This window comes from Daphnia pulex, chromosome 6, assembly GCF_021134715.1.
Source record: "Daphnia pulex isolate KAP4 chromosome 6, ASM2113471v1".
Classification (NCBI taxonomy): Eukaryota; Metazoa; Arthropoda; class Branchiopoda; order Diplostraca; family Daphniidae; genus Daphnia; species Daphnia pulex.
The window spans coordinates 1,390,127-1,409,482 of record NC_060022.1 but is presented as its reverse complement, the minus strand read 5'-3'; the positions used below and the strand labels follow the sequence as shown (position 1 = coordinate 1,409,482).

At 38.7% G+C, this 19,356-nt stretch overlaps 4 protein-coding genes across 8 annotated transcripts; all 4 read left to right on the top strand.

Moving 5' to 3' along the window:
* The first annotated feature begins 44 nt into the window (after window positions 1–44).
* Window positions 45–1,161, top strand: LOC124196350. The gene is made up of 2 exons (XM_046591365.1): window positions 45–753; window positions 853–1,161. Exons 1-2 carry the CDS (start codon window positions 301–303, stop codon window positions 1,093–1,095), a joined length of 696 nt encoding a protein of 231 aa, XP_046447321.1. The 5' UTR covers window positions 45–300; the 3' UTR covers window positions 1,096–1,161.
* A 2,533-nt stretch (window positions 1,162–3,694) lies between these two features.
* LOC124196346 (protein MMS22-like) lies at window positions 3,695–12,767 on the top strand. Of its 5 annotated transcripts, XR_006875667.1 has the most exons (25): window positions 3,730–4,081; window positions 4,622–4,747; window positions 4,830–4,878; window positions 4,961–5,427; window positions 5,514–5,736; window positions 5,803–5,928; window positions 5,988–6,330; window positions 6,399–6,695; window positions 6,758–6,984; window positions 7,054–7,157; window positions 7,221–7,387; window positions 7,444–7,723; window positions 7,789–7,896; window positions 7,961–8,138; window positions 8,203–8,310; window positions 8,377–8,557; window positions 8,618–8,794; window positions 8,862–8,984; window positions 9,062–9,181; window positions 9,315–9,449; window positions 9,520–9,692; window positions 9,769–9,960; window positions 10,072–10,146; window positions 12,006–12,089; window positions 12,548–12,767. XR_006875667.1 is itself a non-coding variant. In XM_046591359.1 (24 exons), the coding sequence occupies exons 4-23, from the start codon at window positions 5,364–5,366 to the stop codon at window positions 10,121–10,123; spliced, it is 3,378 nt and encodes a 1,125-aa protein (XP_046447315.1). In that variant the 5' UTR covers window positions 3,730–4,081; window positions 4,622–4,747; window positions 4,830–4,878; window positions 4,961–5,363; the 3' UTR covers window positions 10,124–10,146; window positions 12,548–12,767. The 5 variants fall into 5 exon arrangements, 4 of the variants coding, with proteins under 4 accessions (XP_046447314.1, XP_046447315.1, XP_046447313.1 ...); XM_046591359.1 differs by lacking the exon at window positions 12,006–12,089; XM_046591357.1 differs by lacking the exons at window positions 12,006–12,089; window positions 12,548–12,767 and adding an exon at window positions 11,655–11,996.
* A 14-nt stretch (window positions 12,768–12,781) lies between these two features.
* Window positions 12,782–16,044, top strand: LOC124196347 (high-affinity choline transporter 1-like). Its single transcript, XM_046591360.1, has 10 exons — window positions 12,782–13,378; window positions 13,455–13,562; window positions 13,665–13,969; window positions 14,053–14,205; window positions 14,307–14,436; window positions 14,806–14,900; window positions 14,974–15,096; window positions 15,160–15,263; window positions 15,334–15,464; window positions 15,528–16,044. Exons 1-10 carry the CDS (start codon window positions 13,204–13,206, stop codon window positions 15,956–15,958), a joined length of 1,755 nt encoding a protein of 584 aa, XP_046447316.1. The 5' UTR covers window positions 12,782–13,203; the 3' UTR covers window positions 15,959–16,044.
* Window positions 16,045–16,663: 619 nt separating this feature from the next.
* Window positions 16,664–19,224, top strand: LOC124196199. The gene is made up of 7 exons (XM_046591077.1): window positions 16,664–17,142; window positions 17,213–17,612; window positions 17,698–17,831; window positions 17,912–18,215; window positions 18,328–18,405; window positions 18,486–18,684; window positions 18,760–19,224. Exons 1-7 carry the CDS (start codon window positions 16,829–16,831, stop codon window positions 18,966–18,968), a joined length of 1,638 nt encoding a protein of 545 aa, XP_046447033.1. The 5' UTR covers window positions 16,664–16,828; the 3' UTR covers window positions 18,969–19,224.
* The last annotated feature ends 132 nt before the right edge of the window (window positions 19,225–19,356 follow it).

The following is a 19,356-nucleotide window of genomic DNA, read 5'->3' as shown; positions in this document are numbered from 1 at the left end:
AAACCTTGAAAAACAAATGAAATAAAAAGAGCGTGATAAGATGTGTCTTTCACTTTGTCAACTCGCCCTTCTAATGATGGCTCTTTAATCAGTCAAGTGGATTGAGAATTTGAGATATAAATGAACGCCAATTGCGCTTCATATTGAAAATGTTGGAAGATTCCTTTATTATGCAGACGTGTCATATTTCCATGGTTACACGAACCCTGTAGAAGTGGCATCAACAAGAAAATACATTTTCCTCATTCTTCTTTCAGGTTTCCCCTTACAAGCACAGACAAAATTTTGTCGCAAACAAAAATGTCCGTTTTTGAGCAACTACGCCCATTCGTAAGCCTTTGTCAAGCTTGTGGCATGATCCCTTTTACTATCGAACAAAATCAGATTACTAACAAATTTGAGAAATTTACTTTTTCTTTTCGACATCTCACTACCTGGTGGTTTTTCCTAGTGATGGTTATGGAAACTGTAGTTATGGGCGTGATGGGATACGTCTCTCTCACTCAATCACTCGATTTACTAATGGTCCAAAATTTGCCCATCACTGTAATTATCCTTTTATTAGGGATTGCAATTTCTTATGCCATTCAAATAATCTTGTCCCGTTGGATCGTGTTACACTACCGCCAACTAGGAAATGTGGTCAAAATCATTCAAGAAGTTGAGAAACTTTTTGGGGAGAAATTTATTTCGCGACACCCGAGCTCCGTTACGTCACGATTTGTCATCGGCTTTATTCTCGTCATTACATCGGTGGGTTAAAAAATTCAAACGTCTTTTTTCTTTATAAATTCTTGGGGCATCCTTTTCCTTAAGCATTCCTTTACATAACAAAGACATTTTTATTATTAGGCTGTATGTGCTTTGATTCTTTCTTCTCCGGTTCACCGACAGTTTTCAAGTTTGATATACGTCTACATCTCTTCTTCAACTGCTATATTTTTTGCTATAGCATTAGTCTACGCCTTATTTGAATGCACATTCTTTTTATTTTATATGTGTTATTACATAATCGCTTATTATGTTCAACTTCTAATAATACGCTCAGATGTGGAAGCTATTGCTGAAAAACAAACAACATCACGCAAGACGTAAGAGACCTTATTTAGTGCTAGTCTATTGTGCTAGTCTCGTTAATTAAATATATGTATGACTAAAGTATCGATGAATTTAACAGGAAGGAGAGTGTAGGAATGCTAAAAGAAAACATCCTGATTTTGAATTACCTTTGTGAGGCCTCACAGCAATTAAATGGAATTTTCTCCGTCCCTGTTTTAGTTTTGTTGACAACAAAATTCATCTCGGTCGTCACCTCTGCCTTCACATACATTTTCAACTATTTTATTCATTCAAACGTTGTCTTGGATAGTTACAGTTGGTGGTTTCTTTTCACGTTTTTCACTGATTGGATCAAAATTTTGATCCTTCTTACCGCTGCTGACATGCCCGCTAACCAGGTTGTACACACCAAACTTGATATAATTAGTTACTTTATTTATTTCCGTCGATGGCCAGGTTCGTCTTCTCCGCGAAAAGATTACCGTAATATCTTCATCCGAAATGTCTCAATCATTGGCCGAAAAAATTGCGGTTCGCTTCTTTTCGAATAATTCTATTTTGATTTATGTTTTTATTGAAAAGAAATAGATAATCTGTCAGGATTTTTTTTTAACGCATTGCAGTTAATGACTTCCCTGGTGCAGATTGACGAAAATCGTGTCCGATTGTCAGCTGCTGGACTGTTTAAGGTGGGGATGCACCTTGTTCCGGCTGTAAGTTTATTATTTAAAAGGAGAATTGTTTCTCTTTTTTCGTTAAACACTGATAAACTGAATGCCCATTTATCTGATTGATAGTTGGCAGGTGCTGTAGTGACATACATGGTTATCCTCCTTCAAAATTAGATCAGCCTATCAGAACGGTTGAGAAAAGGAAAAGTATCCACATCAAAATCCATGGAATTTGAAAAATATGTCTATCTGAGCAATTACGTAACTGCTTATCCGTTTTGGGACAAAAAAAAACAAATAGAAAATTTTAGCCTATCAAATAAAATATACTAGATTACATTTTTGTTGTTGTAGTTATTAAGATCATTTTTTTTATGAGCACCATACGTACATTTACAGTTCTACGTTCTAAACTATTTTACCTTAAAGGAAGTAAGATAAGAGTACCGAACTGGTCAACATAACACCAAAGACAACAGTAACTAGTTAAATCTTGTTTTCTCTTTGCGTGAGCGTGTGGGCTGGTCGGCGCTGGTCACAAGACTCATTTCGTCACACAATCAACCCCTCAATTTCAGAGAAGTCTGTGCTGTGCCCTTCAATATGGTTCAGTTCAATTGGGTTTTCGTTTGAGTCGTGATAGCACACACTTCCGAGAATTTATTAAATTTTGAAAATCGATTTTTGATTAATAACTAAAGATATTCATGGAATCCCGGAGGAATTCCAATTCCAGTACTGCCTTCGTTGTAATCGTAATAGGTAAATAAGCTTCAGTTTCTTATATATTTTAAAAATCCGTGTTACGTAAAATTAGAAAAAGGTAGAAAAGTCACCTTTGAATTTCCATTTGACAGTGATAATTGTGATTCTTGTCATAACGGCTGGCCTTAAAAATTCGGCCCGTCCATGGCGAATTAAACGGGCGAATCTGACGTCTTCGTCGCACCAGAGAGGACGATCGTCTCCCATTTTGGTTTCATCAATCAAAATAGCCTCTACTCGCAACAATAAGACGGCTGCCGCTTTGCAGTCACTCAACAAAGTGAAACCTAAATGGTAACTTGATCACTCCAAAAATGAATCATCAATCGAGCATGCAACACGGTTTCATTGTTTCCATAGGAACCCCAACAATCCGAGACCGCATGGAATGCAACGGCGTCCAATATCGACGCAAAACACAAAGAACAAAACGTTGAAGGCAATCGATGCGATCGAGCGTTCATTCTTGAACAAGAGCCGTGCATCGCCACTGCCAAGAAATACAGGTTGATTTGACATTATTTAGAGAGATTTCAGTTTCCGCAATTACTCATCTTTGACTTATTTGGATTCCAAAATACATTCATAACAGTCCGACAATGTATAAGACGTTGATTCGTGCTTGTATTTCTACTACAGTACACTATTTCAATTTCACATTTCACCTGCCGTTGTTAATTACCCAGTCCTTTATCGTTGTCTCTTGTGGTTTTATTTCCCAACTGTCCTCGTTCGTGCTCATGGCCGTTATCAGTATTTTAAAGGTCTGTCTCCGCTCTGTTTCCCGATAACGCGTATAAATTCCCGAGCCTGGAATGAAGTAATCAACAGCTCACTTCCGATTTGGCTCGTCCGCAGCGGAAATGGTGCCAAATTTAGTTGGCAATTTATTTGGTGTCTGAAGTCTACTAGCTAGGTATATTTGCGGTGGCGACGGTGCAGGTCTAAAAATAGGTGTTGTCCGAACACCTCAAATTGGTTAGGTTTAGATTTCTGTTTGCGTGATAGTTAATTTAATCAGTAATTGGGAAAAACCCAATTCAGTAACCGCAAAATACAGCTGCAGGCTGAGCAGGTGTACGTAGACAGTGTTTCTGTGGCCTTTTCTCTTTTAAAAAATATGAATCTCAGAGAGCTGATTGACATTCTGTTATCGTACATTACAGATTATTCAATATCGGGACTACAGATGGCGCAAAAGTCTTCGTTATCAGCAAGGTGAACGGCTGAACGCTTGCGGGCTCTCACATACTGACGTGAAACTTCGGGCAAGTTGCTTCGGGACTAGAGTTGGATAACGGAACTGTTGTAGGTGTGTTTTGGAGTTCATCTCGCATTCTCGCAGTTTCACTTTCATCATTCGTTTGAGAGAGTCTAGAATGATTTCATGTCGAAATTAACAGCAGACGAGTGTAAGAGCAAATTTAAAAATAACGTGATTGCTATTATGGTGATGTGTTAGGAAAAAAGTGTCATCTACCCCAAAATAACAAAATCAACTTCATCTATCATCTGTGGTGTTATTAAACGGTGACGGATGGGGAATACCGGAAAAATCATACTTGTCTTTTTCGTGATTGTCCTGGGTAAGAACGAAACAAACAAAAACCAATTCCCTTTGCTAGAAATCTAATGCGTGAATAGAGGCTTGTGCGATAACTGAATATGACGTCAAGTTGTTCTTTTCTATTCAGTTCCAATTGAGGCAGTTGTTTCCTGATAAAAGTAGATTTCGTTTGTACCTGTTTAGAAATTATTATTTTATTTTATTGCTGGTGAATCATGCGGTTTGAATGTAGCGGGGACAAGGCTAACATACGGCAATAAGAGAACTCAAGCAACACGATGGGGAAAAAAAAATACCGTATACCGTGGCCAACCAAGGCTTCATGAGTGACACATAGACATATGAGCTTATCTTTTAAAGCAGCCATTGTATATTATTTGCTTTACAAAACTGATACATTTCTCAATCTGATTAATCCTGTCATGGTAATAATGTTCAAAGATGTTCAAGGCCAACGTTTATTGAATGCAATAGGTCACAATTGAATATTTCCTGTATAGCTTAATATGTATTTAAATACCAAAAACTTCTGACACATTCTTAATGTTTTGTTTGTTAGTGGTGCTGGTTATCGTCATTGCTTCTGTGTATCCGAGCGAGCAAGATCCAAAAATATGGAACTCTACACAAGAAAACGACACCGAGGATTTGTCGATGGGTGCTATTGGACTAGCACCGAATCGTGGTAAAATAAATTAATCTAACTGCAATAATTTGTTATTAATCTAAGTGCAATAATTTTTTTATTAATAATCTTTAAATGAAAGGCAACGCGAATACTGGCTTTGACAAAACCGGAAAACTGAAGCCGAAATGGTTTGTTTTTTATTTCGTTTATTAACCTAGGGGCAGGGGCACGAACAACCTACTTTTATTTTACTTTCTACATATTCTATAGGGGATAACCCGGAGTTTCTTGATTTCGTCACGCTACCATAGACGTCATACATCCAAAACCGTGTTAACACTACACTGCTCAGTGCTGCTAAACTGCTCACCTGTTTCGCAATAGATTCACAGTGGATTTCTATATTCCAAAAATTATTTAAATGAAATTAAACCATTAAACACGTTGTTTTTGTAGTTTAAATTCCTGTATGTCAACATTTTTCGAATATTTGTGAATATTAATTTCGTTCTTGAAAATGCGTCATCTGTAAATATATGGCAACGCTTTCTCTTGTTGTTTGAATTTCAACTCTCCTTAAAGTCGTCTGTCTTATAGTGTCTTTTGCTGTTGTATTTTACTCACGTTGGTCCCAATTTATTTGATTGTACAAATCGTGAATTATATCAGAGAAATGTTTCCAGATTATTCAAATGACAGCTTCACTGAACAATCAAATGAAGTTGCTCCAAAGAGAGGTAATAATAAATAAATAAACAAAGCTTTATTTGCCTGAACTGGCAGGCAACAAATTTGTCATTGATGTTCTGTAATTTGTTATTAGATGTTAATATTCCACAGTTGATGTGCATGGGAAAGGTCAGTTTTGCCGAGGATGTCTTCCATTCAGCTGGTTATGTTTGCAGCAGAGAGTTTGACTATGTGCTCAACAATCGGGATCCTTTTTATTCTTTACATACAGAAGAGAATGTGCTGCTGTTCAACAAGTGCTTCATTTTTGAAGAAGCCTTTTTTAATGATCAAGAATTACTTTTTACTCTTTTAAAGTATGGCACTTATTATTTACCACTTGCAAAACCAGCCTAACAAGCATTTTATTGAAACATTGTTAGAACTACATACTCAAAGATTGAGCTTGCAGCCAAAGCAAATCAGGTTCACACTACAGGCACATCCCCCACAGTTATGAGACAAAACGCTGTGAATTTTATGTCTTATTTGAGAGTTTATACATACAGGTATCAAGATATTCTGTCACAAAACAATTTTCATATTAAACGATAATTTTTTTTCTAAGGTTTTTATCAGAATTTGGGAAAGATGATGAGCTTGAAGTTCTCTATGAAAAGCTAACTGAAATTATTGAACAAACATGTTTATGGTTGACTTGTGTAAGTGACATGCCAAGTATAGTATTCAGCAGTGGATCACTGAACAACAATTCACCAATAGCTGTTCTGTTCCACACTTATTTTGATATCAAATGGTCTCTTCTTGAGATAGCCTACATGGCCACCAACCTGAGAAAGTACAATGAAAATTCAAGAAAATCTAGAGAAAAATTCATGGTGATATTGCAGCAGCTTGAAGAAAGCTTGTGTGGTGATCTGTTATATCTGGCCATCCGCAAATTTCCTGAAGTAAGATTATGATTTTATTTGTCTGATATAAGTTCTAAGGCTCAACACATTTTTCTCTCTCTTTATAGGTATCCCCGAATGATTGGTCAGGAACAAGTCCTTTCAATTGCACTTGTATACGGGAGTTGTGGTTCATGCTATTGGTCATTTTGAAAAGTGAAAACTCAGTTTACAACTTTATCCTGAAACAGTACACCAACCTACTAGAGAACCCCAGTCCTGCAGGATTTTTTCAAAATTTTAGTGATACTAAAAGGCTCAAAATGCCGTCCAAAGATCCGTTGGCGCTTGCGTGGCTGTTCACTCACCTTTCTCGACTCGGTGGATTCAGTCAAATAGGAAATTGGGATAGGAACTTTTCTCGAGTAACGATATGAATAATTTTTCTGGTTTAAATATTACTGAAAAACTTATTTTCAATTTTTAGATTGAATCCAATTTCGATGTTATCAACAAATTGGTCCAGTTGTACTTAATGGGCACGGACGCAATCGTTAATGAAGAGCGCACAAAAGGACTTGTGGGCTGTTTGTATTCCCTTTCACAAATCTGGGGTTCTAATCTAAACTTGTGCATCATTCTTTGGGAGTACTTCAACAAGAAATTGGATGATAGTTTCACTACTACATCTTCTGCTTTTGAACAATTACCTTAGTATAATCAATCAAAAACACGTTTAAATTGAATGCGCTCTTTTCTAATCTTTTATTCTTGTAAATTTAGTTCCTCAAGTCTTTCCTGGTACGAAACTTTAACCACGAACGTAGAACCGTGGAAGAGTTTGACCACTCGACACAACAGTTACTTTATTTTCCTTCGGTTATTGGGTAAATTTTAACCTGTTTATATAAAATGAAAATGATAATCTTGATTATTCATGTGTTTTGCAGGACATCATATGGAGTTACTGAATACCAAAAGCCAAGCTTCGTTAAAAGCTAGACTTTATGTGAAACTCCAAGGCAAGAAAATCCAGGAACTGAGTTTATTGGGTCTTTATCACATGATTAGTGCCTGTTTGACGATTGTTCTCACCAGTGAATCTTCAGATGACATGGTACAAGGATTTTTGTTATCTTCTCATTGAATGTTATCTAAATTTAAAATCTGAAGTGTTCCAAAATCCTGGAGATGTCAGCCAATCACAAACAGAAATTCATTTTTTTCGTGGCCGAAATGGTTATGCTCTTGATTTGTGTAAGTCGGGGGCGTGATTGCCAACAAGTGGCCACGTCAATTTCATCCCAAATGGAGAAAGTATCACGCAGTCTGAAAGACGGCGATCTCAAAGTGCGTGAAGAGCAGCGCAAATACAGTGCGGTTTTTATCGAAAATTTCCAAGAAGTAATTTTTCAGAGCAAGAATTTCTCCCTCGGGCAGAAAATTTTAATAGGTAATTCGAGCTACTTTTATTCTCGTGTAGTAATTATTATAACGGTTTTTATTCCTGAAAAACAGATAAACCCCTTCGAAGTTATTTGAAAAGCTGCGGCAACTGCGATCGATCTGTTATTCTCGACTCACTTTCCAACATGTTTAAGAAGCTTCGTAACACTCCCGATAATTGTAATAAGACACATTTAAACTGTCAGTGGAAATGAAATAATGACGTTTCCTTTGGTCATGATAGGCGAAGAAATCTACGCTGCCGTGATGACCCACGTTTATCCTTTGATGAAGGAGAAATTCGCATCGATTGAGCACATATCTTTTTTTGTCGAACTCACAACTGTCGCACTCGACACCAGCAGGCCGGAATTTCAAAGCATTTTCACTTTTCTGTGCCTGGATGACAAAGTGAATCCAAGGTACGTAATGATATTACAATTTATTCTTTCCTCTTTTGCTAATGTGATAATGTCCCAATTTCAGGTTGAGTTTGAAATACTTGTCGCAGCTGTTGGAAACGAGGCAGTTTCTTGTCAATCTCTCTTTTTCCGTTGACAATTATCAAACAGTCCTTATACAAAGCTGGTTTCGGTAATGCTACTAATATCTTTAACTTTTTAGAAATATCGCTGTTCTCATTGATATTTTCGCCGAAAGGATCTCGTTTCTTCTTCCGACAGTTGCCGAATGGACCGATGATTTCGATCGCCTTAATAGCATTGTGAAACGCCTTCCACGAATGGCTGAACTGACAATTCAGTCTAATATTCAGTTCAATGGTACCGAAATGATCCTGGAATTCTTGATGATGATTTCAGCGAACCATCAAAATATTCAGGTGAATTTGACTTTCAATTAGATAGTCAATGACCCAATATTAATCGTTTACAAATGACAGAATTACAGTGAGCGGGCTATTGTCAAAGAGACTTATCTCCAGTACATCGGACCGCTGGATAAATACCTGAATTCTGGGTTTACTGGGGGTTTTTGGGAAGCAACCGATCAAGTCGGTCACATATTGCGCCTTGGGGGACAAATTTACTTTCACGGCGGCAATATCATCTACACGAAAGTGAATCAAACTTCTAGATTTCTCCATTGTTTCGTAATTATAATGAATCGTCTCTTAACCCCTCCAGGGCAAAGTTGATTGCCTATTGGCCCAGCTGAACAACGTCCTGTTAATTCCTATCAATTTCTCCGATGTAAACAAAGAGCTCCCCGCTGCGGCCATTTCCCCACTACAACAATACCTCCCATCAGTAAGTAAACTCTTAATTTGAATACCAAATTCAATTTTTTAATATATTTTGAAAATTCGATTGCGAAACTTTTTAAGTACATTTTTGGACTATTCCGGCTCAACCCGTCTCGAGATCCGTACGTGATGCGGTGCCTCAGCACAGTCTTTCAAACTTATATGACTCGGTTTCCGCCCAATCATTCTCATCCTTTCACGGTAATTCCATAATTTCCAAGTGTAGAAAGGCAAAAGCTTTTAAAACTCTTGACAATAATCCGTAACTCGTTTTACAATGGGATTTTCACTCTGCTCTGTGAACCGACTCAACTCCATGCATGCACAAAAATAGCGATGCTGGATTGGCCTGGAAAGTGAACCCATTTCCAACACTCTGGTGCCAATCGTGAGGTCCTGGTTCCTGCAGACCATTGCCAGCAGTGTTCTACCCCAGAAAGCGGCTAAAACGTCACCGTATTTACAACCGGTATTAGTTGATTTAAAAAAACGAAATTCAGAATGAAACATTTTCTCATTGAGTCAATTTCGTTTGATAGACTCTCCATTGGTTAAAATTCTTGATCACCAACAAAGACTGGAAATTGGAAATTCTCAAATCGATTTTACTGCCGATCTTCGAACTCTCGTTAATTCTTGATGAGATCGTCGGAAAGAAGACCGTCACGGATTTCTTGCAATCTGCGGTTTCTTCTCCCAATGCCGAACAGACGTAAAAATATAAAACGAACAATGTAATCAGTTGGAATGGCTAAAGAGAGAAAATGTAATTGTTTCTAATCACACAGGGCGGTGATGGAGCAAGCATTGAACGAGTTCGTGGGGCGCCATTTGGCATTCAATTCCAGCAGGCTGTTTAAATTAATGGAGGTCATTTCCTTCCTCAATGCAGATTTGGTTAGGCGAACACTTCCCAAACTCAGGGAGCAGGTGGCCGTCACAGAATTGAAGCGCGGAATAGGTGCCGATTCCGTTCTCAGGTATGTGTACTTAAACGACGATGTCCCAAAAAAAAATCAAACTTCCTTAATTATTTTTCCCTCCTCTCTTCGTCCTTGTTATTAATGAATGGCGATCGATTTTCTTGACAGACAACTTCTTGGAACACTGGAACTATCTTTGGGTCAGTCACGATCCAATTGATTGATCCTCCTTTTCAGCAACAGGTATTTTAGCCCCATTGTATTTGTATATTGAACACACGACCTGTACGGGTCTATAATCAACTGGCGATCGATCATTGTAAACTGTAACGGGGAATACAAATTATTTTGCACGAAACAAAATAATTTTTTTTCGTTGTTTAGAAAGAGGGAAAAACAATGGCGAGGGCCTACATTCCTAGTTACTGGAACACGAAGTCAACCATCTGGGTTTTTAACCAGTCGTTTGATATCGCCAAATTTATTCGTCCGATAAGTTTGACACCCTTTTTCTTAACGTTCACGAAATTCAGGGCAGTGCAAAGGAAAAAAAAAAAAGGTTCACCTATTGAAACGCGGATGATTTAAAACTTGTGGCTTAGTAGCTCTCAAAAATTGAGTGACTCGAGACTATAAACGTATAATGGGGCGTAACGTTATCTGCCATTTCCATCGACTTTTATGACTTCCCCCCTTTTTTTTTAAGATGTTTCTTTTTACAAAAACTCTTATTCCCTCAAGAGTCATGCTTGTAAATAGTCTTGGATTTCACTAGATGAATCAGCGAGATGGTGCACATTTGTTTGGTTTAATACCGAACTCTTCACATCACCACAACCGTCTATAATAAAAAAAACATGGTCCTCACCTTCACACGCGACTGACTCCACCCAGAAATAGCCTATATTCCCTATGCATATCTCCTTTTATACACCGTTTTTTTTATCAAAGCTTGCAATCGCTTTCAAACCCGCTGGAAAGTAGAAATGGGTTGTGGAGGACGTCGGATCAAACGGGAAATCTTTTGTCACAAAAATCCAGTTTCGTCTCATCTTTTGTAATTTAAGACTTTTCATCAAAAATAATTAATGATTTTCTTCTTTAAAGCTGTCACATTTGGTGCAATATTATCCGATTACGAACCTGTTGCGTGCTAACGAAATCGGGTGGGTTGGGTCTATCGCATAATGGATTTAGGAAAGTCATGATGTACTCAAAGACATGCAAGTTTAAATGTAACGGGAGGTTTTTCGTACATTTTCCTGCTGTTGTGGGTGGAGGAAACGCTCTTGGAAATGTATATAACTAGTAGACATTTTCAAAAAACGCTTCCTCGGGTCTATACTTTTGGGCCGCATGCAATTGACCAAGACCCCACCCGAATATCTGCCCCGGGACACCCATAGCTCAGTCTTCCCCCTTTTTCATTTTCTTTTTATTATTATGCGCTCCTCGAGGGCACTTTTGTCTCACCTGCGAGTCGTTGGTTATTCCAAGTTGGTTCGGCATGCAGATCCAGTTTAGTCGACAACTTATGGGCGGAAGATAACATCCGAGAACGAAGGCGACTCGAAATTTACGAGCGAAATCATTCTCCAGATTGTTATATCTTTCAGCTTGGTCATGTTCAGCGCACCATGTTTTATTGTTGCTCCTTTTTCTTTGTTTGCTTTTGGGTCGAGCTATGCAAATTAGCGTGATTTCGCGGGAAACGTTCATACTGCCGTATTTCTCTCTCTCTCTCAAAATAGGTTCAGGTTGAGGTGAAAGTATCCGTCCTGGAGCCAGTGACTGTATCTACCTGTACGCAACCACCTGTCTCGGACGGTCGGAATAATTTAAACATCTCCATTTTTGAGCGGATCGAATCGAGTTTGAGATGATCGATAAAAGGGCGAACACAATCTGAGCAAACAATGATTCCGATTCTGTGCTCGCTTTTAGTGTTGAACCAGGAACGAATAAATAGAAAGCTTGTTTGAATGAAGAAAGAAAAACAACAAAAAAAATGAAAGAAACCAACAAGAAAATTACCACCTGCAGTTTTTTATTCGTCGATCACATTATTCTGCGCCCTAGGAATTTTTTTTTTTCTTTTTTAGAAAGTTCCTTTATGCCGAGCGGTTCAAAATGTCCCGACAAGCAAGAGGAAGAATGAAAAAGATGGAGCGACGCAACCCAGACACGTAAGTAATATCTTTTAAGCCTTAAACAGCAGCCAAAGATAGTCCTCCTACCTGCTGCTGCACAAACTAGTCCATGTTTTGAATTTTAAATTCCCAAAAGAAATCTGGTGAGTATCTACTGCGTGTTCTGCTTCAGTTGTTTTTGGTGGACCTCTCGATGTTGTCAGGTTGCTATCTATATGTGGCGTTTGTCAAAGCAAACGGATTCCTACTAAGGAGGACATTCGTGTCTCGGTGGATTGACATTCCACGGGTCGACTGGTTGTTGTTGTTGTCGTCGTGACGACCAAGTCAAGACCAACTGACCGATTGAAACTGTCGTTACCCCGTTCTCTGTCGAAAAGAGTCTCGCCAGTAGGACGTTATTTCAGCGTCGAATTTCTTTAACATGTTTATTTCGCTTGTTCTTGTGTCAATTTCCCACGAGTTTCTTGTTTATCCTATTTTTTTTTCTATAGCATTGTTTCGTCGCCTTGGCTAATTAATACTGGCGCAGATGTTGCGGACTCTAGCGCTTGAGGGGCCTCCGAAACAAAAAAAAATATGAAGAAAAACGAAACAAGAAACGTCGAAATATTCCGCGGTCTGCCCAGCCCAGCCAGCAGCACGCTCGGCAACTTACACCGAATGACAGCAGAAGCAGAAAATGTTTTCTCGTTCGCGGTTCGTCTATAACGGGTATTTTTTTCTTTCTCTCTCTCAGTTCACTCCCGACAGTGGAGTCATTCGCATCTAGTTTACGCTCGTGTGGTCCCATAAAAATAAGTGTGTGTGTACAGAGTACGTTACACACACAATTGTTTTTGTGCGGTGTGTGTGTGAACTAACCCGGAAAAAAGAAAGAAAGAAAGAAAGAAAAGTGTGTTCATTCGTATAGAGTTGCTGGATTTGAAAGTAGTTTTTTGTTTTATTTTTCAATCAATGAAATTCTCAACGAAACGTGTCTTGAAGAAAAGATGACGGAATGGGACGGATCGTGTCGTTTCATAACTGGCGATAAATAGGATCGCGCTGGGGACCATTCATTTCCGTACATTGTGTGCATCAAACAAGTGAAAGGATTTCGTTTCTTCGTCTCGGATTGTCTCAGCTTCTTGTTGGCTATCATTCAAAGATGACTATCAACGTGCCTGGCCTCGTGTCCATTGTCACTTTTTACATCCTCATTCTGGCTGTGGGCATTTGGGCCGGATGGAAGAATCGGGGTAAAGGATCCCAAGGCGGAACGGAGCAAGTCATGTTAGCCGGAAGGGATATGGGGACATTTGTCGGTATCCTGACCATGACAGGTATGTATGTTTTATAATGTCGATCAAATGGATACCAAAAGAACCAACCCTTAACTGTGAGAATTGAATTCTGTAGCTACTTGGGTAGGTGGAGGCTATGTCATCGGTTCGGCTGAAGGAGCTTTCACCAGCGGCGTTGTTTGGTGCCAGGCTCCGTTTGGATTCGGCATCAGTCTCATCGTCGGTATGAATGAAAGAAAATCGCTTCGCTTTTTGTTGAACTCGTTAAATGTACGTATGTAATAATAATGGCTTTTGGGTGATTTGAATCGCAAATTGTGGGTAGCTGGATTATTTTTCGCCAATCCCATGCGCAGCGCTGGATACCACACGATGCTGGACCCCTTCCAGGAGAAGTACGGTGCCAAAATCGGAGGTCTCCTTTTCCTCCCGGCTCTTTGCGGAGAGATTCTCTGGTCATCAGCCATTCTGTCCGCCCTCGGCTCCACTCTATCCGTCATCGTCGGCTTGGACACCACCATTTCCGTTGTGGTGAGCGCAGCGGTGGCTATGCTCTATACCTTGTTTGGTGGCCTCCACAGCGTCGCTTATACGGATGTTGTCCAGGTATTTTGCATCGCCATCGGACTGGTAAGACCATTAAAAGTCGTTTTATGATCATACCCTTTTTATTTCTGAATATTTTTACGTCGGTGTGTTTTGGAAATTAACAGACAATTTGCGTGCCATTTGCCTGGACTCATAAAGCGGTCGACACAAAGGCTTTAACTATCCCAGGAGCCTGGGAAGGAGTGATAGAGATCTACAATGTTGGAGTCTACATTGAAAATTACCTCCTTATTGTCATAGGAGGCATTCCTTGGCAGGTAGTTAAATGATTCATCTCTTTTTTGAGCTCTATCTCATGTGGCTTTTATCTAGATTCAATATTTCATGTTCGACTCCTTTTCTTTCTCTTTCTCTACAGGTATATTTCCAGCGGGTTCTAGCGTGTAGAACACCAAAACAAGCTCAGACTATTTCATATATGGCTGGTCTGGGAGCTATCCTGCTGGCAGCTCCACCTATATGCCTGGGAGTCATTGCCAGAGTTACAGGTCAGTAATAATGGCTAGTATTTTGTGGAAATGTCGGACAATGTCTTTAGCTGCACGGACCTGTAGATGGGATGTGTAGATGTAGCAAGTTTTCGGGCCATGCCAAGGGAGGAACCTCTCGCAAGATCAATTTTGGATGTAATAACTTATCTTTAGTGCTATAGGTATGAATAATAATCGTAGATTGTAGGCTTGTCGGATGCGTAATAGATAGCGAACCCCACCCGTTGGGAACTGCTTTTCAGTTGGAATACAAAATGAGGGCAACATTTTTTTACCCCCTACTGTAGGCCTGAGCTCTGGACAACCTGCAATTTTAAATCAATTGGGTTAGTTTAAATAATGACTGCAATTTTGAATTGTTTGAAGATTGGAGTGCTGCAACCCACGGAACGATCAATGTCACAGCCGAGGAGCACGGGAAAATGATTTTACCTCTAATGCTGCAATTCTTGACACCGCCTGTAAGCTATTCATAATCTTGTTTGAATTGCATCTCATCAGAATGTCATTACTCGCCTTTTTATTTTTATACAGTGGGTTTCCTTTATTGGTCTGGGCGCAATTTCTGCGGCAGTCATGTCCTCGGCGGATTCGTCCATTCTTTCAACCAGTTCCATGTTTGCCAGGAATATTTATCAAGCCATTTTCTTCACTGACGTAATTCCTACATCACAATGAGCAGTCTGTTCGAAATTTTGAAATTGTTTGGAAACTTTTCAGGCGTCCGAACGACACGTCCTTCGAGTTATGTGGGTCGCTATTGTGATCGTAGCTGCGCTGGCGTCTCTGATGGCATTGACTGTCAACTCTATTTATGGGCTGTTGTAAGTATTCATTACCACCATCAAGTGATTTACGTTTTCCATTTTTAAAACTTGACATATTACCCTACAGTTTGCTGAGTGCCGATTTGGTCTACGTTTTACTATTTCCTCAGTTATTGTTGATCCTCTACTGGAACGAATATTGCAACTCGTATGGTTGCATCGCCAGCTTTTCCACAGGGTTTTTGTTTCGAATTTTAGGTAAAATATCTTGTAATCTCATCCAATCTTACGTGCTGGTGTACGATCGTTTGTTATTTACAGGAGGCGAGCCGCTGATAGGATTGCCGGCAACTTTGGCTTATCCTTTCTACGATCGAAACCTTGGCCAATTGTTTCCCTTCCGAACGATGAGCATGATCATATCCTTAATGTCACATGTCATCGTATCGTTAACCACTCGGTGGATCTTTTTAAATAGTTGGTTGCCAGCTAGTTGGGACTTGCTCAAATGTTTCAGCGATCCGGTCACCTGTACAGCAGTGAACATCCGTCAGGCCGCTTCTGCAGCGACTGTAGCCACGATTTCGCAATTCGGTGATCCGCGAAGAAAAAGTCACGACGGTACAATTAACGTCCAGCATCAAGATTTAAATATGGGGCGGATGTACATACCCAGGCCGAAACTGAGAAGGAATTCAGCTCATGGAATTTACCGAAGATCAGATAATTTATCTAGTTCTTCGCAAAGATAGATAACTACGTAATCATTACAAATTTCCCCCGTTCATTACACGCCACGTGCTTGTACTATACTAAATATATAGCTCAATGGGTGCCAGTCGATTGTTCTGATTTTTGAAATTATGAGTGTCGGTCTTGACTCTTGAGCAAGAGCGAAATTGTATAATTTTACTTTATTACAGTTGTTTTCTTCGTATAACCCCCGATATAACCATATGTTTTTAAAACTCCACTTAATCTTACTCTCTCGGATGGTATTGCTTCATAAGTAAAGGAAATCAATTCCACAGAACGCGATTTCCGGAAACTTGTTTCTTGGCTGTTTTGCATAAAGCAGTAAAAGTCATTAGAATAATTTCACTTGAAATATTTCCAATGTTAAAAAAAATCTATTCCCATCGGGTAGGACGTAAGAGTTTGGAAAAAGAAAATTCTACGAATACAAAAATTTGTATCTGACGCAATTTGGTCCGCATAAAATTGGTTAAACTGTTTCATAGTGACTGTTTGTATTTTTAAAGAAATCTGTGCTGGTTGATATAATCCTTTTTGCATTTACGAACCATTTTAAGAAAGTAATGGTGGAATTTACCATTAATTTACCTAAGTTTATATTTAAATTTCGCGCCAAGCGCCAAGGCCCAAGGCGCCCAAGGAATTGGCGGCTTGGCGCATCAAACAAATTTCATAATTGGCAACGCCTGGAACTTTGTTATGCCATTCGGATTTCCGTATTCGGCCATATTGCTTTGTCTTTGTGCGTGGCTGCGTCACTTTGTGTAAACGAGTTGACCGTTGTGGCGTGTAGAAAAATAGCAACATCAAGCAACTACTAATTTAGTATTTGTCACACAATTTACAAATATTCTAGTGTTAAAGAAATGGCAGCATTGGTCTCTTGTCCAGATGAGATTTTATGTCGCATTTTCCAATCGATTACTTCGATATCTGATTTGCAAAACTTAATGCTATCATGTCGCCGATTTCTCCATGTTATACGTAACTCCAATAAATTGTGGCGGCTTAAGCTCACTGTGGTAAAAAATGTTAGAGAAACTTTGAAGAAATTGTCACCTTTGTGCTATCCAATGGAGGATCCACCTCTCGCTGTTATGGATAAGTTGATTGTTGGTGACAGCCCAATGCCTGAATTTGTTGAAGAAGAGCTTCTGAATCAAATATTCCGACAAAAGACGTGAGTAGCACAATTGTAAATAGCTTTCTAAATGATAGAAATTGATAACTATTTGCAAATTTGAATTCAGGAATGAAAATTTAACAATTTCGTTTCATGCTCAGAAAGTTCTGAGATATTTAAGGGCTAAGAACCTTGAGAAAAATTGGGTTTCTTATAATTTACAACCAATTCACAACAGGTCGTTATTGGAAGGAATTGTCATGATATCTCAATGGGTTCAAATGGAAAAAGAGTGTTTGGTAAGTTTAGAAGAGGTTGAGTGTGCCATAGGGAACATAGTTAACAGAGTCAGGCAAATTGTCAATGCAAAAAGTAATGATTCACATGCGAAAACTGATGTGAATGACCCAGAAGTTGCTAGAAAAATTTTTGCTGTTATGAAAAATGTACTATATAAAGAAATGCAGTTTTCATGTGTGGAAATTGGAGAAGACCTATTCTCATTTCAAAATATGTGTGTTGAAAAGGTAAATGACGTTTATATGTATATATACATACATAATTTAATTATTCAGACATTTATAAACTAATTTTCTATTGCTGGAAACCTAGGTACTTCAAGTCAGATGTGGCCTTTCACTCGTTTTACTTGTAATTTACCATGAGATAGCCAAAAGAATGGGAATTCTTTGCGTTCCAGTTTTTTCGTTCGACCGTATTCTTTTAAGACACACAGGAAGCCCATCGTAATACGGTCTTCGTTTATGTTTAAAAAATGTTTATTTCATCCGCTTTGCGCTTTCTAATCTTTTTTTTCTGTTTCCAGAAAAGTCATCAACTACACTTTCATTGATCCTTCAACTGGATATTATTTTCCTGGATTTGCTGCATTTGTTTCTTCTGTACATGAGATTGAGAATGTATTAACAGATATGGTCGAACATTTCTTAGAATATCTAGACAGCGGATATTTGGATAAAGATGGCATACACGTTGATCGCAGACGTGCGCATATTCATCGGTTAGCTTGTGCCATCAGTAGGTACCAAGAAATTTCGTGGATTACGGATTACACCGAAATGTGCGCTAATCTCCGCATTCAGTTGGAAGAGACAATTCAGATGCTTGAGGTATGTTTACATTAAGTATAGCTTTTTATGTGTGATCATTGATCAATTGTTATAAATATTTTGAATTCTATTATAATTAATACATGTCACTCTTTGTTTGAATGATTTCCAGTGTAAAGGACTTCAGGATCTTGCCGTTATGAAAATATGCAAACAGATCTTTACCGCACAACGTGCCTCCGTTTCCGAGGTGGTTCCAAACTTCTTCTAGTGTTCTTTGCCAGCTAATAGAACATTTTATTTCACCTTTATTTTCGTTTTTATTTCTAGATTTTTGTTTTTCATCGACTTCCTTTGATGAAATATGCCGTAGGACTCGTAATGAAATATAAAGGGAAAGAAGATTTTCCTCAATTGGGCGTTATAAACTTGTCGGGAATGACGCGAGAAGATATTAATAGCGGGAACATTGTACCATATTATTGTGTGCTGTTCGACGGCGGGCAGGATTGTTGTTGGGTTCCTGAAGGTATAATTGTAATTTACTGATAGTTAAGCTATTTGGTTTATCGTAAAAAGTTTTATCTTGCATTTTTTTCTGAAGACGATTTGGAGCTCCTTCCTGGTGGTGCTGTTATCAAACACTCGCAAATTGGTTTGCATTTTGAACGCTTCGATGGCCGCCGATATGTTTTGAATGCCACTACGAATGCCTTAAATCCAGGCAATGAGGAGTTTGTCCTTACATTACTAGGGTTTTGCGATTTCGCGCGATTGGTGCATAATTTATGTTTGAAAAATTCTGCCACTTAAAAGTCTGAAGAAATTGAAAATTCAATATGTTTATGTTTTTTTTTTGTTATATTGAATTCTTTCTCGTTTTTTTTTTTTTAATTCGAATAATCGTTTGACAACCAATATCGAGGCCAACATGTTTGATACCCTTCGTCCTTCGAGTTTGTTTGTTCAAGAAATAAGGGAAAGACTGAAAGAGCCGCCATTAAACCGTTCTTATAATTTCTGAATAAACCATTGGTCGGTTTAAAACCCGGAAAATTTCCCTATTCCACCTTGAATTTCTATTATTTCATTTACTTTTTATAGATTACACTAGTAATTTTGGCCACAGTTGGCGAAAAATACTATTGCTTGAGTTGGAAGTTGGAATTTGGAAAATGATTTTAAATTCGAAATATTTTCT

Bases quoted from the DNA above. Each gene is read 5' to 3' on its own strand.
- LOC124196350 (XM_046591365.1), top strand. From the start codon at position 301: ATGTCCGTTTTTGAGCAACTACGCCCATTCGTAAGCCTTTGTCAAGCT. The intron at 754-852 runs GTGGGTTAAAAA...TTTTATTATTAG, and splicing joins TTATTCTCGTCATTACATCG to GCTGTATGTGCTTTGATTCT.
- LOC124196347 (XM_046591360.1), top strand. From the start codon at position 13,204: ATGACTATCAACGTGCCTGGCCTCGTGTCCATTGTCACTTTTTACATC. The intron at 13,379-13,454 runs GTATGTATGTTT...TGAATTCTGTAG, and splicing joins CGGTATCCTGACCATGACAG to CTACTTGGGTAGGTGGAGGC. The intron at 15,465-15,527 runs GTAAAATATCTT...TGTTATTTACAG, and splicing joins GTTTTTGTTTCGAATTTTAG to GAGGCGAGCCGCTGATAGGA.
- LOC124196199 (XM_046591077.1), top strand. From the start codon at position 16,829: ATGGCAGCATTGGTCTCTTGTCCAGATGAGATTTTATGTCGCATTTTC. The intron at 17,143-17,212 runs GTGAGTAGCACA...ATTTGAATTCAG, and splicing joins CAAATATTCCGACAAAAGAC to GAATGAAAATTTAACAATTT. The intron at 17,613-17,697 runs GTAAATGACGTT...CTGGAAACCTAG, and splicing joins AAAATATGTGTGTTGAAAAG to GTACTTCAAGTCAGATGTGG.
- LOC124196346 (XM_046591359.1), top strand. From the start codon at position 5,364: ATGTTTCCAGATTATTCAAATGACAGCTTCACTGAACAATCAAATGAA. The intron at 7,158-7,220 runs GTAAATTTTAAC...TGTGTTTTGCAG, and splicing joins TATTTTCCTTCGGTTATTGG to GACATCATATGGAGTTACTG. The intron at 9,182-9,314 runs GTAATTCCATAA...GCACAAAAATAG, and splicing joins ATCATTCTCATCCTTTCACG to CGATGCTGGATTGGCCTGGA.